The sequence below is a fragment of the Thermobia domestica genome, chromosome 5 (genome assembly GCF_964235325.1).
Source record: "Thermobia domestica chromosome 5, izTheDome1.hap1.1, whole genome shotgun sequence".
Lineage (NCBI taxonomy): Eukaryota > Metazoa > Arthropoda > Insecta > Zygentoma > Lepismatidae > Thermobia > Thermobia domestica.
Genome location: NC_137458.1, coordinates 298,862,681 through 298,884,277, shown reverse-complemented (window position 1 = coordinate 298,884,277; position 21,597 = coordinate 298,862,681). Strand labels below are relative to the sequence as shown.

General features: G+C 36.9%; 1 protein-coding gene across 5 annotated transcripts in view; it reads left to right on the top strand.

Annotated features, from left to right (window-relative positions):
- The window catches only part of cnk (connector enhancer of ksr), a 111,876-nt gene that overhangs the window by 26,395 nt on the left and 63,884 nt on the right, over window positions 1–21,597 (top strand). For all 5 annotated transcript variants that reach the window (XM_081760343.1, XM_081760347.1, XM_081760346.1 and 2 more), the window contains exons 4-10: window positions 1,201–1,447; window positions 4,397–4,525; window positions 6,376–6,605; window positions 9,197–9,413; window positions 11,403–11,883; window positions 13,907–14,350; window positions 19,856–20,007. In XM_081760343.1, coding sequence (XP_081616469.1) covers window positions 1,201–1,447; window positions 4,397–4,525; window positions 6,376–6,605; window positions 9,197–9,413; window positions 11,403–11,883; window positions 13,907–14,350; window positions 19,856–20,007 — 1,900 coding nt within the window. The remainder of the gene's footprint in view (window positions 1–1,200; window positions 1,448–4,396; window positions 4,526–6,375; window positions 6,606–9,196; window positions 9,414–11,402; window positions 11,884–13,906; window positions 14,351–19,855; window positions 20,008–21,597) is intronic.

Here is a 21,597-nt window from a genome sequence, read left to right as displayed (position 1 = left end):
AGAGAGAGAATAAAAACGTTATGTTGTTATGAATAGTATTAATATATCAGGAACCTTATTGCGTACTGGTTTGCGTTATCACAGCGTAAAATTTACATTTTAGTTTTTGATAATTGACATAGCAGTTATAATTGCTTGTTGTATTTTTTGCGTTGTGTTGCGTTGCTATCCGCAAGTTTTTCGAAGATCGTTACTGAAGGAGACCTCAGATGATGTATATATATGTATTTTTTTTCATACTTTCAATCTAAAAATAGCTTTTTCTGTAAAAATCATTAATTGACTGTAAGCTACTGCTCCACTGTTTTCCATTATTATGCTGATATGTGCTGTTGTGGGTGAAGTGCTTAAGTTTGTCTATGATATGGGGAAGTTACACTTAAAGATCGTCCTATAGCTGTCCGTTTTTATTTGTTTCTTTGAAACAGTAATACAGTGTCTGTGTGATATGCGAATATCGCATATGTAAGGAAACCGTATGTGTAACGGAAATATGAAGCAGAACCACTCTTATACTTTTTCTTGCATTGTATGAAAAAATATTGCATGAATTAGCATTTTTCTATCAAGCATTACAGCGTAGTTAGAACACTTATTGTTTATATGTTTGTGTGTTAGCAATTTAATATCCTAGTTCGAGACCGAGGCTATATGAGGCATGGACCTACCGAGCTCGATGTAATCTGAATCACAAAGTTTATCGAGGGTCCCCATTGGGTGTCCATGGAGAATTAAATCGAATTCTTCCACAACAATGAAAGGAACGTTAATTAGTTTGCCTCGATTAAGCCTTATTATTATTATTTTAAATAGTCTAATCGAATGCATGCCAGTTCCATTCTTTTCTCGTTAATTTTGTTATTTATTTATTTATTACTGACATTGAGTTGTTGCTCCCTAGATATTTAAATTGCCTTTTGCACAATTATGTTTATATATGTATATATAAAATTTATTAATTTCATTTTTTACAGGAAGCCATAAAGGGGAATTTTCTCAAATCTGAATTCAATACTGGTGTGTTTATTATGGAGAGATCAGGGTAACCTATCATTTGAAGCATAAAAAAATATAATTAACATCACAGTTTTAAGAGTTAGGAATTGTTTAATTATAAATATTGCAAATTATCTATTATTGCCTTGTCAATCGATAGCGTAGATAATTGAAATGTAATGATGTATTAATTACTTTCGATAGACCTCCATTCGCGGACCATGTTGAATACCAGGAGAGGAAATCGAAGCTATTGAAGCTTAGTTTAGAATTGGCGACGTGTGCCCAGAGGGACCGATTCGCCGAGAGGCCGGTGGAGGAAATAAGAAACAATAGCAGAGAATTAGCTGAACTGGCTGATGGAATTATTCAGGATGTTGATGATCCCCTTATTTTACAACCTGCGTCGTTGGATCTTGCTACCATTAAGAAGAAGGCAGGGGATGATTTGGTAAGTTATTCAGGTATTTAATTGTACAGGGTATTACAATTGAAATTTCAGTTTGTTAAGCACATTCTAGTTATTTCCCTCCTCTTTTCTCCAATAATTTGACCCTATTTTGCACGAAGAATCCAAGTCATATAAATACAATTCAGGTTTAGGGGTTCATATTTTTTTGCCAAGTTAACCCATTAAGACAGGCTTACGGAAAATTTTCGTATGTTTATAAAAGGGCAAAATGCAGATTTAAGGAAATGTTTCGTATGTTTATAAAAGGGCAAAATGCAGGTTTAAGGAAATGTTTCGTTTCACATCCCTCCGTGCCGTTTCCATCCTATTAACTCAAATGTTAGTATGGGGGCCGCGGTGGCTCAGTGGTAGAGCGTTCACCTCTGGTGCTTGGGGTCCCGGGTTCGATCCCAGCCCCCGCCAAGTGAACTTTGTGGTGGACAAACACCGTGTGCGTGGGTTTTCTCGGAGTTCTCCCGTTTCCTCCCACTTTCTTCATTCCACCATTTCATTCATCACTCATCATCACCGTCTCCTTTAGCCTAACCGGCATAATCGTGGGACGTAAAACTCAAAGATTTAATTTCATTTTCAAATGTTAGTATGTCGAATTGTTCATCACTATGTGCTTCAATTGTTCATTAGTAGATGGAATGACTGTGAGGGACTCGTATTAGTCTTAAATGATTATTAAATATACGAGGATGATTCAGATAGTAATGCCTCCAAGGTGATATCTTTATTTGTATTTGACAGATAGCGCCGATACAGGCATCAGTGGGAAGCTTGCAATGTTAGCTACAAATGGTGACGTCATAGTCCCCATTACGGGCAACACATTTGAGTCAATGCGAAACAAGGTTTTTCATACAATCGGCGAAGAATTGTGGTGACTGCTGGCTACACTATTGCCGAATTGCTGCTTCAACTTTCGCGTCACAACTGTAGCGTTGACCCCTTAGGTAACCTTGTTTGGGGAAGAGTCAAAAGTCGCAGAGCGAAAAATCCAGAATGTAGGCAGGATGAGGCAGAATGTCAGCAACCCTTTGCCAGTAGATGGGACAACTTTGAGTTTTTTGGCGAAAGAAAGAACGTGTGGCAGTACTTCATCGACTGACGCTTCGTTTCCGGGTCGTAATAATGTATCCACGAAACGTCGCTGGCGATGAATGTTCTTGAGCGCACAACCTTCCGCAGCCAGAAATTCAATGACAGCCCGCTGTTTCAACCGGACGTCACCATGGATGCCATAGATTGCTCCATTACTTTACAACAAGAAGAGATAGAAAAGTGAAACAAGTGGCATTCTATAGTTTAAACACAAGTTCATTAATGATAAACAGTTCAGAATGTATGCAGTGAGCTTGGCAGTGAGGAGTGTTTTGACCAAGTAGTGAGCTTGGAGGCATTACTTTCTGAACATCCTTTTAATATCCAGAGTGCCAGTTTTTCTCTAAAATAACTTTTTAAAAACTGCCTAAACGCATTCTCAATTTTAGAAAACGTATGTTCCAGTGGGTTAAGTCGCATAATATGTTGTTTTCGTTAAAGAAACAAGTATGTAGACATCCATTTATTTAGTAGTAGAAGTACCTGTTCTTCGGACGGGAAGACTAATGTTTATACAAAATTTTTGAAAGTAAAGAAATGTGTGAAATATATAAGGACGAAAAACGGCTTCGGTGTTGCCCCTATCGACTGACATTTCCGTTGTTCGTATTAGAAGAATAAGTTCATGAAAAAGAGTTTAAAGATCTGACAGGTATATGAACCTTCGACAAAAGAAAAATAGTTGAGTTTCCTACCTCCTGACATTATGATTCAAGAAGAATAAGGTTGAGGCAAAAGAAATCAGATCTGACTGGTATGCAACCAGGAACATAGGAGAAACGGGTGGGTTGCCTACCTCACTGACAATATGGTTCAAGAAGAATAAGGTTAATACAAAACAATTCTAAGATCTGACGGGTATTCAACGTTGAACACAGTAAAACCCGTTGGGTTACCTACCTCACATAAGTATGATTCACTGTATATATACATACTATGTATTATGACAGCTTCCAATCCCCCTTTGAGCTGAAAATAAATAAAAACAGCTTCGTATGCGCTTAGATCTGGCAAAAGTCTATCTGTATACAAAATGTGGGGGCTCGAGGTGACTCCTTGCTGTGCGAAAATCTGATGACATACCGATACAGGCAGATCACCGAAACTTTCCAGTACAGTAGACTCCCGAGTATCCGGCTCGCGACTATTCGGCCTAGTTTTCGTTTATCGTAATTAAATTAGGAAGTCAAAGCGTTGCATTGGCAACATTGCTAAGGCATTGGAAGCGGGGGTCTGCTATAATCCTCCTACGTGTCGTGTGGAAGATACAAGTTGTGACAGGAAAAGAGCATCGTTCTGCTCCTTGTTCATTGTTTCATCGGTGTGTAACGGACCTCAATACAGTACGCTTGCCGCTGTTCCTGATTATAACTGTACAGTATGTACAGTACTGTATTCGTAAATTATTCTTGGGGTATGCTTAATGTTCGTAAAGAATGAGTTCATAGAACTCCGGCCTTTTTCTTATCCAGCCTGCCTTTCCGCCACGCTAGGCCTGGTACTCGTGAATCTACTATATATATTATTCGTGTTTACTTTTAATTGTAATTGACCAAGTTGAAATCAGTTTTTTCCGCCTTGAAAATGTGTTCATGTTATGAAGTGTTATATTCATATCATGCGTTTGAATTTCGGTTAATATATTTTGTTACATAAATATGTAAAATATTAATACTATTTTTTTTCTGTTACTAAAATATCTAAAATTAAGATTGATATCAATTGTAGAACATTAATACTACTTTTCTGTTACTAAAAGCCTGTAGTATTCTATTGTAAAATTTCCTATAACCGGAATCTCCGCTATTTTGTTCTATGTATTGTTTTCCTGTTTTTCAGGGATTTTACTTGATGCCTTCGTTTCATGGTATACACCAAATCACTGAAATAAAACTCCAAAGTCCTGCACATCAATGTGGGAAGATCGAGGAAGGAGACGGAATAGTGCAAGTTAATTATCAAACTGTAGTAAGTATTTTTTTTTTTTTTTTTTTTTAAATAGAAAACGTTATTTTTGAAAATTAGTGTTCTCTAAACTTTAAGGATGTTACTGTGATATTAAATGCAAAATAATTAAGTATTTCTTTATCGTTATAATTAAAAGTTTGTCTTGTCATTAGTATTGACAGAGAGAGATTATTTTATAATACTGGAACACATTTGTAACTTTTGTTGGTTTGAAGATAACAAGTATATGTTCTAAGCCAGTCATTTTCAGTTGTAATCTCTGTAATGTTGTAGTTTGTTTCTTCTTCTTCTTCTTCATTTTATGATGATGATGATGATAATGATTACTACTTCTTCAGTTTGAACTTTTGATCCAATCGAAGATCCACGAATGGTGTCCGAAAACTCGAAAAGATCGTGGAAGAATTGGGCAGCGAACCCGTAACGAACTCAGTATATTTTCTTGCATAGCGTTCTGCTTTAAACCAACTTATAACTAATACTCTCAAGTTATTTTTGCTGCGTCAATAAGTTTTTGAAAACACCTTGCTTCAATACTGTCACTGCTTGTTATTGGATTAAAAATGCCTTTCATGCGGTAACAATCACATATAATTCTATAGAGGTAGAAATTGATGTGAATAAATGGAAAACAGTAGATTGATGGAAGAAAAAACTGAACGATTATAGTGCTTAACTTTTACATCTTGTAAAAGCAGGACTAAAGAAAATGATACATGTTAAATAAGATGACAGTAAGATGAATAGATTTCGACTTCAAGTAGTTACACTGGATATAGACAACAGTGACTACAAAATAGGAAGATTATAATAAGTTTAACGTGTAAAGTATAAGTTTTCTCATTATTTAAAGTGCTTGTTATTTGTGCAGTCCATACAAGTAACCGAAAATTTGTTGATCATTTGTCATTGTGTTTCTTGTACTGGGTTCGATTTATTCAAATTAATTTCTGCTATATAGAATTGTATGAATTTAGTATGACATGGATTGTTAATAGAATCACAAAACACTGGCTTCAGTTGAGACAAACCTTTTCTTATAATCTTTGCAATATCAATTTATGGCGAGTGTATATCAGTTCATAGTGGAAGAAGCAGATAAGCTGATATTATCTTCGACTACCTTTCCATTCATGAAAGCTACAGGACAGTCCAAAAGTGTGGAAACTCCCAAACAAAAAGCAGGATTTTAAAAGAAGTGCAAAAACAACACTGTAGGTTATAGTATAGATGACAGTAGATTTTTTTTTTTTTTTTTTTTTTTTTTAAAGGAAGAATTGGCGTACCTTAATGCCAAGTACACTTCACGTGTCCTTAACGATTCTCAACACATTTTCTGGAATATTTCATTATGTTTCTCTTAATTCACTTCAACATGTTAGAATTCAGAGTTGCAGCGGTTATTCTTTCCAGAAGATGATCATGAATTTTCACAGGGTACATATCAGCTTTCAAATTTGCTATTATGGAAAAGTTCACAGAATTTAAGTCAGGAGACCATAGTGCTCATTTCACAGGCAACCCTTCCTTCTTATTTCATTTCAGCATGTGGGTAACATGTCATCTAATCAGTGGTTATATGATTCAAGTACAATGATGTGATCACCGGTAGTTTCAGTTGGCTAATGTGAAATAGCCAACCGAAGGCTGATGACACATGCGCAAAGTCAGAATCGGAGGCAGATGTAAATTAAGGAAAGTATTGTTCACATTTTGTGTGGCACTTTCAAGATTTACCATATGAAATTACACAATGAGGATTGGAGGCCCTATTCTAGCATTCAGCTACTTTGTATGTTGTTGTTAAAATTATAACAGTTACCTCATATCATTAATTATTTTCTTTCCAGGTTGGCTGGCAAGGTAAAAAAGTAATGCATTTGTTGACAGAGTCTCCAACAGAAATTTTTCTCACACTAAAGAAACATCCTCGCCATATCAGCGTTTATGGACAAATTTACATCAAGCCGTACCGCTTGCCAAGCAAAAAGCGAGCACCATACTTCCGATGGCATGGAAATCTTCCGTCTCCGAGACCTGAACTTTTGACATTACCAACTTTTGAACTTCCTCCGTCAAGGTAAATTTTATTTATTTATTTATTTATATATATATATATATATATATATATATATATATATATATATATATATATATATATATTCGCAAATAATTGCTTGTTGCTTCCCGTACGTAATACTATTCTTCACTTAGAGAGAGTTCTGCTCATTGAAACGGAATTTTTAAATTGTGAGTTTCACTGTATTCTGTGTTTAAAAGTTTTTTTTTTTTTTTTTTAATGTATGTACGAAAACAAAAATGTGATTATCTATTTCAACGTCGATCCATAAATTTTACTCATCAAGAACTACTATAACTTTTCAATACCGTATGTATTCATTCATTTATGCAATATATATCCTGTAGCGTTAGTAAATAATCAGAAAAGTTAGCCGACTTTGGCGAAGCTAAAAGGTGAATGATATTTTCAATGAAATTTTTGTATTCTCACGTTGCATGTACGTCAGGAAACATTCAATATGCTGAACGCTAAAAGCTATATTGTTAAAACTTAAAAATCAAATGGAACAGATGCTATCAAATACAAAGGCTTGCGAGAATATTCTAAAAATAAACACTTTATGGCTGTTTTATTACTACAACAAAAGAAAAAACAAACCGTTTATTAAAACATAATCACGAAATATTCCTTGAAAATGCTTGGGAAAATACCATGATTTTTACGTCCACAGCTGTTTTGATTCAAGTAACCAGGTTGTTTCCTATATTTTTGAATAAAGCTGAAAGAATCGCATATTTACGTCGATTCAACGACAAACGTAGTGTTACTACTCAATCTCCTTGTACAAAATACACCATCTGCTATTTTGTGGGTATTATCCAACGTACTTTTACCCGTTTTTGAATCAACATAGATACGTGCACAAGTTTCAGAAATAAGGCTCCTTTAACACTTGGTGAAACTAATTCTAACAAAGAGTGAAAAAGTGACTTACTGGACCGGATTCGAATCCTGGACCTCCGGCATACCATGCCGATGCGTTAGGTGGCCCCGCGTAGTGTAATCGCTAACGCTCTTGCCTACGGTGCGAGCGGTCCCGGGTTCGATTCTCGGTGGGGCACTCGGTCGAAAAAGTGTAAAACGCTTTTTCAGGCCAGCCACCCTGAATGAGGTTTTCCTGGGTTTTCCTCATTCACACCAGGCAAATGCCGGGGTGGTACCTAACTTATAGGTCCCAGGCCGCTTCCTTTCTTCCTTTTCTTTCCTCGGATAGTGTGCTCGCCGAGGGATGTCATCCCTCAAACGTTAAGGGCTAAATAAATGGCTTTAGATGCTGAAAGCCCATAAATCTAAATCCTAACCTAACCTAATCCCGATGCGTTAACCACTATGCTACCAGGTCCGCTTCCCTGAACAGCTACTCTTTTACTCTCGAGGTCTATGCTCTCATCTCTGACCACGTGGGTTATACCACAGACCCCTATTGTGATTGGAAAATCCTGTGTCAATATACCGAGGACATTTATGACGGTTGTGATTTCATATATACTAAGGAAAGGAGGAAACAAGCGTCATAAAGATCCTCGGTATATTGACACAGGATTGTTGTCCAATCATAGTAGGGGTCTATGGTATAACCCCCGTGCTCCGAGATCAGAACACCGACCTCGAGAGTGAGAGAGTGGGTGGCTATTTTTGGAAGTGGACGGGGTGGCGTAGTAGTTAACGAATCGGCACGGTATGCCAGAGGTCCTGGATTCGAGTCCCAGTCAAGTGAGTCACTTCTTCACTCTTTGCATTAGAATTCGCACTTATAGAGGATTTGGTGTGTAAATATATATATATAAAAAAAAAAAAAACGGTTGTTTCCTCGTTCCATTAGTATATAATTCGTAGGTCATAATTTCTAAACGAAACTGCAACGAATCCACGTTGATTAGAATTTTTTTTATTACGTATTATCGAGACGTATTACTCAGTGTGCGTCATTTTGTAGTAACCGCTCGGTATATAGATATATATAAAAAAAATCCATATAAGGCAGTGCTAATCTGGAAATATATTCTTCTAAGACTGAAAATATCTTCAAATGCTTATCTATATTTCAGGCAAAAATCTCGGGTGTCCTTCATCGGAATGGTTCAGAACTTCAATCATGTTAAAACTGATGATAAATCACATGTCCTAGTGTAGTACTTCAGTAGTAATAAAGTAATTATGAAAATTTATATCTATAGATAAATTTTATATATATTAATTATAAAATTTATAATTTACAATAATAGAAAATTCCTGTAGAGAGGTTTCTAACTGTTGCTCTAGGGTTAAACTCCATCTGAATTTATTGATCTAATAAGGAGAGTTTCTGATCCAAAATCTCTTGCCTTTATAAAGCTGCTTCGGTAATACCTTTCAACGTGAAAATGTTCGAAACACTAGAGTCAAAAAGGTTTTGAATAAATAAGCAAAATAATAATAAAGGATGAACAAAAATAATGCAGAAGAGCCCAAGTCTCGTATGAGGCCACTTTTATTTGATAAAGAATTTTAAAATATAACTGTATAAGTGAATATTTAACATTTTCACATTTCACATTTAATGTATAATGCATCTTCAGATAATTAGCAGAGCGCTTTATTCTTATCAGAACTGAACCAGTTGAAGTGGCTCAAGATGAAGTTCCTCTGGACGTTGTCAGTGACACTGATGATGATGCATTTCTTCCTGATGGTGAGGACGATGTTGCTGCGTCTCCGACGAGTATGCGCATTTATTCACCAAAGCCAAGAGTAACTGTACAACGACGAGCTACAGTTACTGGTGCTAGTCCAACATCTTCAAGACCACCTGTAGATTTCGAGCAGGTAAGTTTTCTATCAGAGACCCTGCAGCAAACTCTTTTTTTTTTTTTTTTTTCTTTTTTGTGAGAGAGAACAATTATATACTATTAAACCCTTTGTTATTAAAATACTTGTAATACTGAAGAGCATTTAATATTAAATCACTTAAGAGTCTTCATCCCGGCGAAATTAAAATACCGCTAATTTTACAGTAATTATGTGATATCTTCAAATAGATAAAAGATAATCGAAATGTGGAACAAGAGCGCCCTAGACAATATTATTTTACATGGGAAACCGTTATCACCACTCACTTATCTGCTTTCGATTTCCAGCCATTTTGAAAATCGGCATTTATTTTCGCGTTTCTAAACAGCTGAAAACGGAAAGCCACTAGGTGACTTGTGATAACGGTACCTCACGCAAAATAATATTGTCTAGGGCGCTCTTGTTCCATATTTCAGTTATCTTTTATCTATTTGAATATATCACATAATTACTGTAAAATTAGCGGTATTTTAATTTCGCCGGGATGAAGACTCTTAATGTAGTGCAAATATTGTGCAGAAAACACTTTTAAAGTTTGTGCTTATCAGTCTGCGGTTAGTTTTAATTCACCGAAAGGTTTCGGCACACTTAGATATAAAGAGGAGGGGAATGGTTTCTTATTCAGTAAACTTGTTAGGGTAAGTAATTAAGAAGTGCCTGGAATTTGGAAACAGGTAATTTGTAGGAGAAGCACTTCCTCTTCCGTTCTATTATTATTATTATTATTATTATTATTATTATTATTATTATTATTATTATTATTATTATTATTATTACGAGGGAGGATCAGAAACTAAGTTTACAAGGCTGATGTTTCTGGAGTTTCGTCTGTTACAGAGGAATGAGTGTCCGGTAATTGGTAATACATAGAGTTGGCAGTTGTGCAGAGTTTCAGCCACCCACCACCTATGGTGCTAGTTGTAGGTAAACATAAATGGCGACTCGTTTTGAAAACTGGTCTCTTGAAGAAATCTCTTGAACTGGCCTCAGTTATTCGATTTCTGTGGGAGAAACATGTAACCGTGGCTGAAATTCACCGGCAGCTGATAGAGGTTCACGGAGAGACGGTAACCTCTCGTCTGCATGTTGCAGAATAGTGTCAAAATTTTGTGGCTGGTAGAGAAAACTTCGACGAGGAGTGCAGTGGCTAACCCAGCACGGCATCAACAAATTTGAACACAGTTCGCGTGGAGGAGCTGATTCAGGACAAGGAGGATCACGTTACTGTTCCCGCACTTGAAGGAGCACCTAGGAGACCGTCACTTCGCTTCAGACGAGGAGGTGAAACGTCTCGTGACAACGTAACTGAACACGCAAGAACAGGACCAGGGTGTCTATCGGTCACGAATGTCACGAATTTTAATTTTTAACTGTACAATGTAAGTACAGATTGGAAAGTTTTGGTCTATAAAACGTCAAAATTCACCACCAAAAATGTCTATGGTCGGCTTAGACGCTACCAAATCGCAAGCAAAGTACGTTTCTATCGCATAGATGAAAATTTGGCCTAATTCGTACCCAAATTCGCTCTTGAAAATGTTAGGAAATTTTATGGTTTGGTAAAGAAAAGGTCACGAAAAAGTCACGAAATTTCATTTTGGAATTTTAGTTGACACCCTGAGGATTTTACCAGGGAATCTTCAAACTCATTCTACGATGCGACAAGTGCCTAAACCGATATGGAGACTATGTCGAAAAATAACCTAATGTATGTGCTATCTGTTGGCTGTATTGGTTATATGAAATAGTATATACACGCTTCACTACAGGCTTTTAACCTTACTTTCTGATCACTTCTGGTATTATTATTATTATTTTAAATGCTAGCATATCTCGGCTCCTGCACTTGTAATTTACGTTTACCGTTTCACCATTTGGATGCATACGTCAGTATGAATTTATTTTAGTTTATATAATTATTTTTGTTTTTCTTTCTTGTAAATGTAGCTTGCTATTTATTTTTAGCTTCTTCGAGAGATCAAGAAAGAACGGGAGATCCGTGGTCTACAGATGCCTGTGGGTGCTCTAGAGTCGAAGGATTCACCCAACGGTGAAGATTACCAACTACGGGAGAAATCAGCAAGCTTTGACATTCCAACACGTCCAACAACATGCCTTGGCAGTGGTGCTAGTATAGAGGCCAGAGGAGGTATCAACGTCGGGACAAGGAAGTGGTCATCCAAAGGCAGTGACAAAGACGACCATGAGGGCAAGAAAGAGAAGAAGAATGGAAACAAGGAGAAACTGCAGCACGTGAACGAAGAGTCGGACGAACATCATATGAATGGAAGTGAGAACAGGATTCAAGTAGCATCGTCCAGCCATGGAGGACAACTTGATAAGAGTAAAAGTTTCCCAACCTACGACCGCCTGGAGAAGGAGTGCGAGAGTAAAGATTCTGTGTTAAGAAGCAGTAATGAACATGCTTCTGTATCTTCCAATAAAGGTAATAACTTTCTCTTGTGATTCAAGCATGAACTGAAATGAAATTAAAAAGTTTTTGTCGTCACTCTTATATCCGGAAACAAAGGGGTGGATAAGAAATGCAATTGAATGATAATAGAACATCTAGTGGGGGCATGGTGGTTCAGTGGTAGAGCGCTCTCTTTTGGTGGGAGGGATCCCAGGTTCGTTCCCACTCTATAGGATCTTTATGGTGAACAACATTGTGTCCGTGGGTTTTGTCGGGGTTCTTCGAGAGGCAGCTGGTAAAATAGTAATATAGTAATATGAGGAAACTGAAGAACTCCGAGAAAACCAATGGCTATAATATTGTCTATGTCGTGGAGTCGAACCACGAACCTTCAGCATTAGAAGTGAGTACCTGTCGTCTATAAAAAGCATAAATTTAAAAGTTTATAATGTTAAGTTGTCTAGCGACTTTAGGAGTTATAATTAACATAAATGTAATGTGCAACTGTCTTATGGATTATGATATGTATCGTTAAGTGTACACACACAAAAATGAGGATAAGTTGATTTATTACACTTCTGTCAGTGTATTGACTTTTGTAAATTGGCTAGTTATCAGTTGAACTAACGGTGGCTAAGGTTATTATACTATTAAGGATTCTGCCTGTTGGAGGTCCTGAGCCTGTAGGAGAGGACTGTCCATCTCTTAGGTTCGGTCCCAAAATATTTCTCACACGTTTCTAAATCGTCGGCCTCCTCCTCTGATTCTCAACATTTTCTTTTATTTTTCAATTTATCCATCAGTTGTCCTCTTCTCTTCTTGCATCTTTCCTTCTATGGTGTTATGAAGAACAGAATTTCTTCGCAAGATTTGTCCAATCAAAAGTTGCCTTCCTTCGAAAGATGCTGGTTAAAGAGTCCTCACCTACCTGTTTTAAAACATCTCTGTCTACTTTAAGTTTTCCATCTTTCTGCAACTTCACATTTCGAAGGTTTCTAATTATTTCTTCTCTTGCTTATCTCCGAACCATACAGTCCAATGCTCCATATATAGCACTGACCAGCTTCTTCCTTGTCCAAGGGTGCACGGTGGCTCAGAGGTAGAGCGCTTAAATCTGGTGCGTGGGGTTCCTGGTTCGATCCCCTGCTAAATAAGTTTTGTGGTGGACAATATCGTGATCGTGGGTTTTCTGGGGGGGGGGGGAACAGGTGTCCTTCCACGTTCTCATTCCGCCAATCCTATCATCATTCACTTGCTTTTAACCATCATCTTCCTTAGCCTAAAGGGCATAATCGTGGTACGTTAAACTGAAACTTTCGTTTTTTTTCTTCCTTAATTCAATGTTACGCCTGCTAGTTGTTGAATTCCCCTTTGGCTATGGCAATTCTTGACCTGATCTCCTTAGTGTAGTAAGAGTCTCTTGTTAAAACATTTCTCATTCATTTATAATGATTGTCCTGTTTAAGCTCTCTCTGTTCTGCTCTGATCCGTAAGGATATTGGTTAATTTGAAATTTAACGTCGTGTTCATCTTCGAGGCTATATCAGACGTGGATCTGCAACTTAACGTGGCATCCGAACCACAGGAGCTCCCATCGCGAATTGAACCTGGGTCTCCTGCGCCAAAGGCACGTTAACCGTATAGCCATGAGAGAGTTCCATTAGAGTATGTTTCCACGGTGTATTCTCGTGGCTTTGGACTTTTCGATCTTGATTCCCACTCCATGTTGTTTCTTTGTGTCAACTATTCTATCCACGGTCTGTAGTCCTTCTTAGGTTCTAGCCATAACTGTGTCATCTGTGTGCCTCAACTTGTAATGGTACAGCCTCCCATCTTGAAATCTCCAACTTCCACTAACGCTTCCTTCATTAAGATTACAAAGTGGCCAAGTTTTACTGTCCTAGATTAGCAGAAAGTATTCCAAGAATTAAACTAGTAAGATGTTACTAATTAGTACATAGTTTGTGGAAAGACATTAAGTAAAGTGGAAGAAAAATAATGTAATTTTTTTTTTTTAAATATATTTCTTTCATTAATCTCATTTATTTATTTTCAGCTGGTGCTAGCAGCCAACATAATGAAGTAACGAGCCAACCAAAGATAGAAAATCCAAAAGGAACTGAAAATAGGACTCCACAAACAAATGAACCAATTAAGTTAGTTAATGAAGTGGAGAAACCCGCTTCAGCTGATCCAGTCATCACAAAACCAAATGTTTTGACTGAGAAGAAACCACAACAGGGACTCCCCAAGCAGAATTTTGCTTTCCCTCCAAAGATATTGGTGGAAAATTGTGAATCACTGAAGGATAATAACATGTCTACTACAGACTCGTCTCATGTACAAGAGTACACTCCTGTTGTAAGTGTTAGTGAACCACCGAAAACAGAAAAGAGCGGTTATAAATCTTTCGTTGCTCGATCTATGAGTCGCAATAAAGGGAATTCTTCCGTATCATCTAGTCCGAAGTTGCTGAAGAGAAAGAATCCACTTCTTGCAAGTAAGTTTTACGTTCAACAGAGTTAAAATATCCTGACATTACTAGTAGGTTACTTGTCACAATCATTATACTTACAGATTTCTGTAGTTCCGAGCTTTCGACTCTACGCGGGAATCTTGGTCACGGAGATTAGAAATAGGAAGAAAAAGAATAAAAACATGAAGGAATAAAATGGAACGGACTTATCAAGGGAAGAGGTGTTAGAAAACATGCTGTTAAGTACGCCGGTGATCCTCAAATGATAATGGTAAGGGGGCGCGGTAGCTCAGTGGTAGAGCGTTCACCTCTAGTGCTTGGGGTCCCTGGTTCGATCGTAGCTTGCGCCGTGTGGACCTTGTGGTGGACAAACACCGTGCTCGTGGGTTTACTCGGGGTTCTCCCGTTTTCTCCCACTTTCTTCATTCCACCATTTCACTAATCTCTCATCATCACCGTCTCCTTTAGCCCAACCTGCATAACCGTGGGACGTAAAACTTAAAGATTTCATTTCATTTCATTTCAAATGATAATGATACAATCTGAAGATGATCTGGAGATCACCGGCATACTTGACAACGTGTTTTCCAGCACAGTTTTTTTTTCCTTGCTAAGCCCATTTCCTTTTTATTCCTTGATGTTTTTATTCTTCTTCCTGTTTTTAGGGTCGGTGACCATGGCTCAGGGGAGAGTCGAGAGCTCGAAAATATAGAAAATATTCAGGAATGACAAAAATCTGTAAGTAGAAAGATAGTTATAATTCCTGAGAGTGGTGTTAGATTGTCAGTGCTTGTTACAAATTGAGATGCTTTCATGCCAGACAGTTATTAGGCAGTCACTTTTGTTATATATTCTATTTCACATCAGTGTATGAACTTTACCAAGTTTCTGTTTTCAGGTTTTGTAGTTGATAATTTCAAGTTTCTTTCCTTTTTTTGTTTTTTAACTATCGAGCAAGTACGGTGATCGTGAATAAAATCAAATCTTAGATTTCAACAGATTGACACGTTTCATGGCCCTACACACCCAAAAACAATGTTTCTATCTCCTTCCGTTTGTTAGTCCTTTCGTCCAAATGTATGTATATATACTCGTCTGGGAGCTATAACGTTCAATCAGGCACGTAGCTAATTTGGGGATCCGGACCCCCCCTTCCCTTTCGAGACCAGAAATGAAAAAAATTAAGGAAGGATAAAACAAAATGAAATGAGGAAAAGGAAGATCAGCGATAAAAATAGAAAAAATACAGGAAACTTTTGGTTACTCTTTTTTATGAGGAGGTTTGTATTATTTGAAATACATGGTGGTGAGGTGAGCGAGATATCCTGGAAGAGTCAGGGAGTTTGAAATTTCAAGAAAAGTTACTGAATTCTCAGAATTTCTGCTACTAGTCAGGGAGATTTCAAGCGTCCGAACGCATAGTGCCGTTGTGTAACAGCGTGGACATTTTTTATCATAATTTTTCATCATCGCATCCTTGCAGTATTAAACATGTTATTTCAAAAAACATTTTGTACTGCTCCTTTATTAACCTGTCATTTGGAACAGACAGTAGTTGACGGAATAATAATAATAATAATAAAAAAAAAAATGTGGAAAGGAAGTTTTGTCAACATTTGATTCAACACAGAAAGGAACGCAGATATTGTAAAAGATTTTACAAGACATTATTGAGTATGTACTTTTCATAATAGTTGAGGTCATAATGAAAGGAAAATTGATATATTTGAATGAACAGAGGAACAACTTAAATATTTTAAAATTTTTTTCAATACTTTTTTTATTCTTTCACTCGAGATTTCTTCATAGTTTGATATTAAAATACTTACCAACATATCCTCATTTTATTGTCCTAACAAACTAATATATGTTGATAGTAAAGTAGTTTAGATTGATCGAGCTCCTGGGCGTTCAGAATTTCATGTCACACTCCCCCACCCCCATCCCCGTTTCGAAATCCTGGCTAAAAGAACCAATATATGTTCCAGTAAAATTGTTTAGAATGGTCGAGCCCCTCGTGTGGTGACCACAGTATTTCATGTCACGGAGCCCCCTCCCCTTCACGAAATCCTGGCTACGTGCCTGGTTCAACGTATAGGGATTATATTTTAAATATCAAGTTTTCATAGGCTTCTCCATTTTACTTTTTTTTTCTCCTTCCCGAAAAATAAGAAAGAGAAAATTAAAAAGCGCTATTTTCTCAAGAACTACACTAATGATTTTGTATATTTTTTTATGAATAATAACTCTATAATACAGCATAAGTCATTTTTCTGGAACACAATGCACAACTGGTAGCGTACTCTTGTGGGTAGATTCTTTCGGACGATGTTTTCAAAAATGAATTCATTCGATTTTGTTCATACTTCAGTAATTCAGTAACAATAATACAGGGTGATTTTTTTTAAACTCACGGATTTCACCTGGGTCTAAATGAGACTATGTTTACTGGTTTAAATTCGTGCGGGGTAATATCTATGACGCCTGAAGAAAAACAGCAAATTTTCGACAGTGTACCTTACAATTAGAATGAAGTGCGGTGTGGTGTGGAGATTTGAGTTTTCTTCGTTAGATGGCAATCTCGCCAAGATCAATAAGAAACAGGATTGTGTTGTACTGTTCTGTGGTACTGTTCGATCCCAGCCCCCCGCCAAGTGAACTTTGTGGTGGACAAACACCGTGTGCGTGGGTTTTCTCGGGGTTCTCCCGTTTCCTCCCACTTTCTTCATTCCACCATTTCATTCATTACTCATCATCACCGTCTCCTTTAGCCTAACCGGCATAACCGTGGGACGTAAAACTAAAAAGATTTCATTTCATTTTGTTCTGTGGTACTGTGTGAGTATGATCAGAGCACAGTGAGAATAGTGTACTCTTTGGAACAACATGAGTTTATTGTTAAAAGTTCTGCTGGAGAACGGAATCTGTTGTTGCTATGCAAAGGGCATTCAGAAACAAATTTGCCTTACGTTCTGCCCCAGACAGGAACATAATGTGGTGGCTAATGAATAAATTGAAAGAAACAGGATCGCTTCTGAGTGAAACAAGGAAGCATCTTACCCTACAGGCGGCTGTTGTGGAACATGTCAGTTATCGATTCCTTAGGTCGCCCAAGAAATCTCTCCATCGTTTGTGGAAAGAAAAAGGCTATAGCTATTCAACACTTGATTTATGGGTATTACCACGAACACTTAATTTGTATTCTGCAATTTCACTTCAAAAATCCAAAACCTCAATCCAATTGTAAGGTACACTGGCGAAAATTTACTGTTTTTCTTGAATCGCGATCGACATTACCCCGGATGAATTCAAACCAGTAAACATAGTCCAGGCTTTCCAATGCTCCTATATTTCCTATTTTTCCTATATATTTGCATCTCTTCCTATAAACTCCTATATTTCCTATATTTTAACGAAACCTATATTTTCGTGGCATTGCTACTTCTACTTGTGAAAATAACATAAGGAAATAAGGTATGGGTGGTTGAAGGGCCTTTTGTCTCCACAGTAGGGTGGTTGCATGGAGGGACTTCTGTGTTTCGTCCTTTCCTACTTATTGTCTAAAGATAATTACACCAAACAATATACAGTTAGCGCAAAAAGTATTCATACACCTACAAAATGGAACAAAAAATAAACTATTTTCGTCATATTCATTAAAAAGTTCAATAGAGTATTGATTTTAAAGCCTTGTAAATAATTTATTTAGGTGTATCAATACTTTTTGCACTAATTGTAGGCAAATAATTGTAGAATATGTTACACATAGTTAAATTTTACCTTAAAAACGCCAGTGTAGAATATTTGCATTTTAGATTTAATGTACATTTCATTTAGATCTTGGAGACATGTACTTACAAATACTGATTTTCTGATGCAAGTCTTTTTACACTTTCCTTACGATCGTTGCTTAGTACTGGTGAGCTACATACGAAAATACTAAGAAACTTGTATAAAATTTTGCGACGAGATCATTACCCATTTAGTTACATTTAGAGTAGAATGTATGTTCATATAACAATTGGTGTAATTTCCATGTGTTTTTTTTTATTTGTACCTATTGGATAATTGAAGTGTTCATTTTTCACAGCTTTACGAAACCTCCTATATTTTTTCGTCGTGATTTCCTATATATTTTTTCATTAGCATTGGAAAACCTGATAGTCCCATAAATCTTCCATCCTTCCTTGATCATTTGCCACAAACCGAATGAAAATCGGACTTCAGTTAGAAATTCTAGATCCAAATGAAATCCGTGAGTTTTTTTTTAATCACCCTGTAGAATATGGCACAGATATTTTGTTCGTAGAAAAATCACCAAGGGGTAGTTTTTTTTTAGCATGATTTTCCGAGAAAAAAAAAGACTGGCGATTTTGCTCATACAGTACAACCCCTCAAATCCGAACTAATTGGGGCTGAAGCCTGTTCGGATTTCGGGGGGTTCGGATTACCCGGAAAATAATATTACGTACTTATTTCGTCACTGAATTGGCGGTAAAATAACGACTGAGGTTGTACACTCATGTCCAAAATGATTGTCGCATATCCAAAATGACTGTCTTCTTGTAAGAATATAATTAGATAATGATTTAGAATAAACATTAAGTCTAAAAATGTTAAAACCTTAAAAAAACTAAATTTGTGTGATTAAATCTATTTTTCTTTTTTTCATTTTCCAGCTGTAGTTATTTTTTTTTTCTCCTGAGAACGTGTTCGGATTTGCCGGGTTTTCGGATTTCCGGGGTTCGGATTTGAGGGGTTGTACTGTACTTCATAAATATGCACAGAATATGGCACAAGTAATTTTTTTATGGATATTGATAATTTATATCATCAATAAATGGTATCAAATATAACAAGCATTAAGTGATTTTTTTTTAAAACATGATAGAAGCCTTTTGAGTATTCTTACGTTGTGTCACATATCTGATATATAATTATGCATATTTGTGACATTAATATGTCATCCTAAGAATGACAGTGAATTCGTGATAAAATTGAAACCTTCCATCCTTAACACAGGGAGCTCCTTTGTGGCTAAGCGGTTAGCCTACGCACCTTCATCGTGGGATATCCGGGTTCGATTCCTGGTGGAAGCTCATGTGGTTCGGATTCAACGTTAATCAGTAGGTCCTGTCTCATATAGCCTCGCTGCTGAAAGAGAGGTTAAACTCAAAATCAACTCAAATAACTTTTTAACGCAGAGACGTTTATGATACTCCTATAACACAATAGTTAATCTAATTTTCCTTGTTCCCTTTCCATTTACAAATTCAAGATTGCGGTTAGAATGTGAATCAGAAGTTAGAATTTGGTGTGTACTACATTAGTAAAAATTTTTCATTTGGACAAGAGTCTTTAAAATAAAATGTTGTAGTGTGGTTTTTGCCTTGTCATGTATGTGTCATTCAGTAAGCTCTTCTTGCAGTACAGTTTGTATAGTTTGCTAGTAATAACTAATATACATTTTGCAATTCCCTTTGATGCTTTTAATGTCTTGTTTATAATTAAACTTTGATTAATCCACAGAGAGAAGGAAAGTGTCATGTAAAGAATTGGGTGCTGCAGACTGCCAGGGATGGTTATTGCGTCGGAACAGAGACAATATCTCAGGAGCCCATTGGTCCCGCATGTGGTTTGTTCTCAAGGGAACTATGTTCTATGGGTTCAAAAACAGAGAAGTGAGTATTGACTTCAAAATAATTCGGTAATTTTAAGGGGAGAATGCTTCTTAAAAGATGACTTCAGTATTTCACAAAGTATTCCACAAATTTGCAACGGTGTGACCCTGCGTAGGGTAGTTGCTATCGTTCTCGTCTTTGATGCGAGTGGTCCCGGGTTCGATTCCCGGTGGTGACACTCGGTCAAAAAGGTGTAAAACCTTTTTCAGGACAGCCATTCTGAGTAATATTTTCCTGGATTTTCCTAATTCACACCAGGCAAATAGCGGGATGGTACCTAACATACCAGTCCCAGACCACTTCCTTTTCCTCGGATAGTGCGATCGTCGAGGAACGTCATCTTTCATTCGTGACGGGCTAATATGTCCATAGAAAGCCCAGAAATCTTATTCCTTATCCTAATCCTAAATTTGCAACGGCATTCTTCATCTTATAAGCTAGTAGAAAGTAGTGCCAGAAAAAAAAGCAAGCTCATTTACTTGTTCATTGCTTTTTTTCATATATATATATATATATATATATATATATATATATATATATATATATATATATATATATATATATATATATATATATTAGTTCTTTGAGTACGATTCTGCCGGAGAGACTTAAGATACATTAATCTGTTTCCAATCATTTTAACTCTCAGATATTTAATTTTTATTGTTTTTTTTTCTTCTTGAAATTCCACTTTTTCATTCCACCTCTTCTTTAATTTTACTTGGATTGATTAGGAAGTACACCGGCTTTTTGGTAGAGTGCACGTGAGGCAAGAATTCTTGATTCGACTTTAATAGCGTTTGTTATGAACAGTTTTAGATTTTCAAAATATGCTATGCATAAGTATTGGAAGTGTTACAGAATGGCTGTGTCCGTCTGTCTGTCTGTCAGCAGTTATCAGAACAAAACCGGTAAGAGATACGTAGAAGCAGTTTTCTGGAACCTAATCAGCGTCCGAAAGAATAGGTTCGATCTTACCCGCAGTTTCTTGGAATCGAGATAGTCTCACAGGGATACCTACCACCTACACCCACGTCTCTCTACGAAAATAGGAAGTGGTACAAAAGTACTACTACTTCTGGCTTTAATATTCATCTTCGTATGAGTGGGGGGCACGGTGGCTCAGTGGAAGAGCGCTTACATCTCGTGCGTGGGGTCCCTGGTTCGATCCCGGGCCAAGTAAGTTTGTGGTGGACAACATCGTGTCCGTGGGTTTCCTCGTGATACTCCCGTTTCCTTCTACATCGACATTCCACCAATTCTTCCATCATCATTCATTTGCCTTGATCATTTGTCTCCCTTAGCTTAACAGGCATAATCGTGGGACGTTGAACTGAAAGAAAAGTTTTGATCTTCGTAGGTGCAAAAACGCTAAGATAGCAATAAACGGTTTATAGGAATTGATTCAGCGTTCAAAGAATGGGTTCCATCCCTTCAATTTAAACCGGAAGTAGTATAAATTAACAATTCTCCGGTCTCAACATTGATCGCCAAAAAGCTAAAAGGGAAAGATATAGCGAGAAGCGGTCTTTTGGAATCGATTCAGTGTTGATAGAATAGGATCCATCTCCTCCAATAACCTTGTATTCG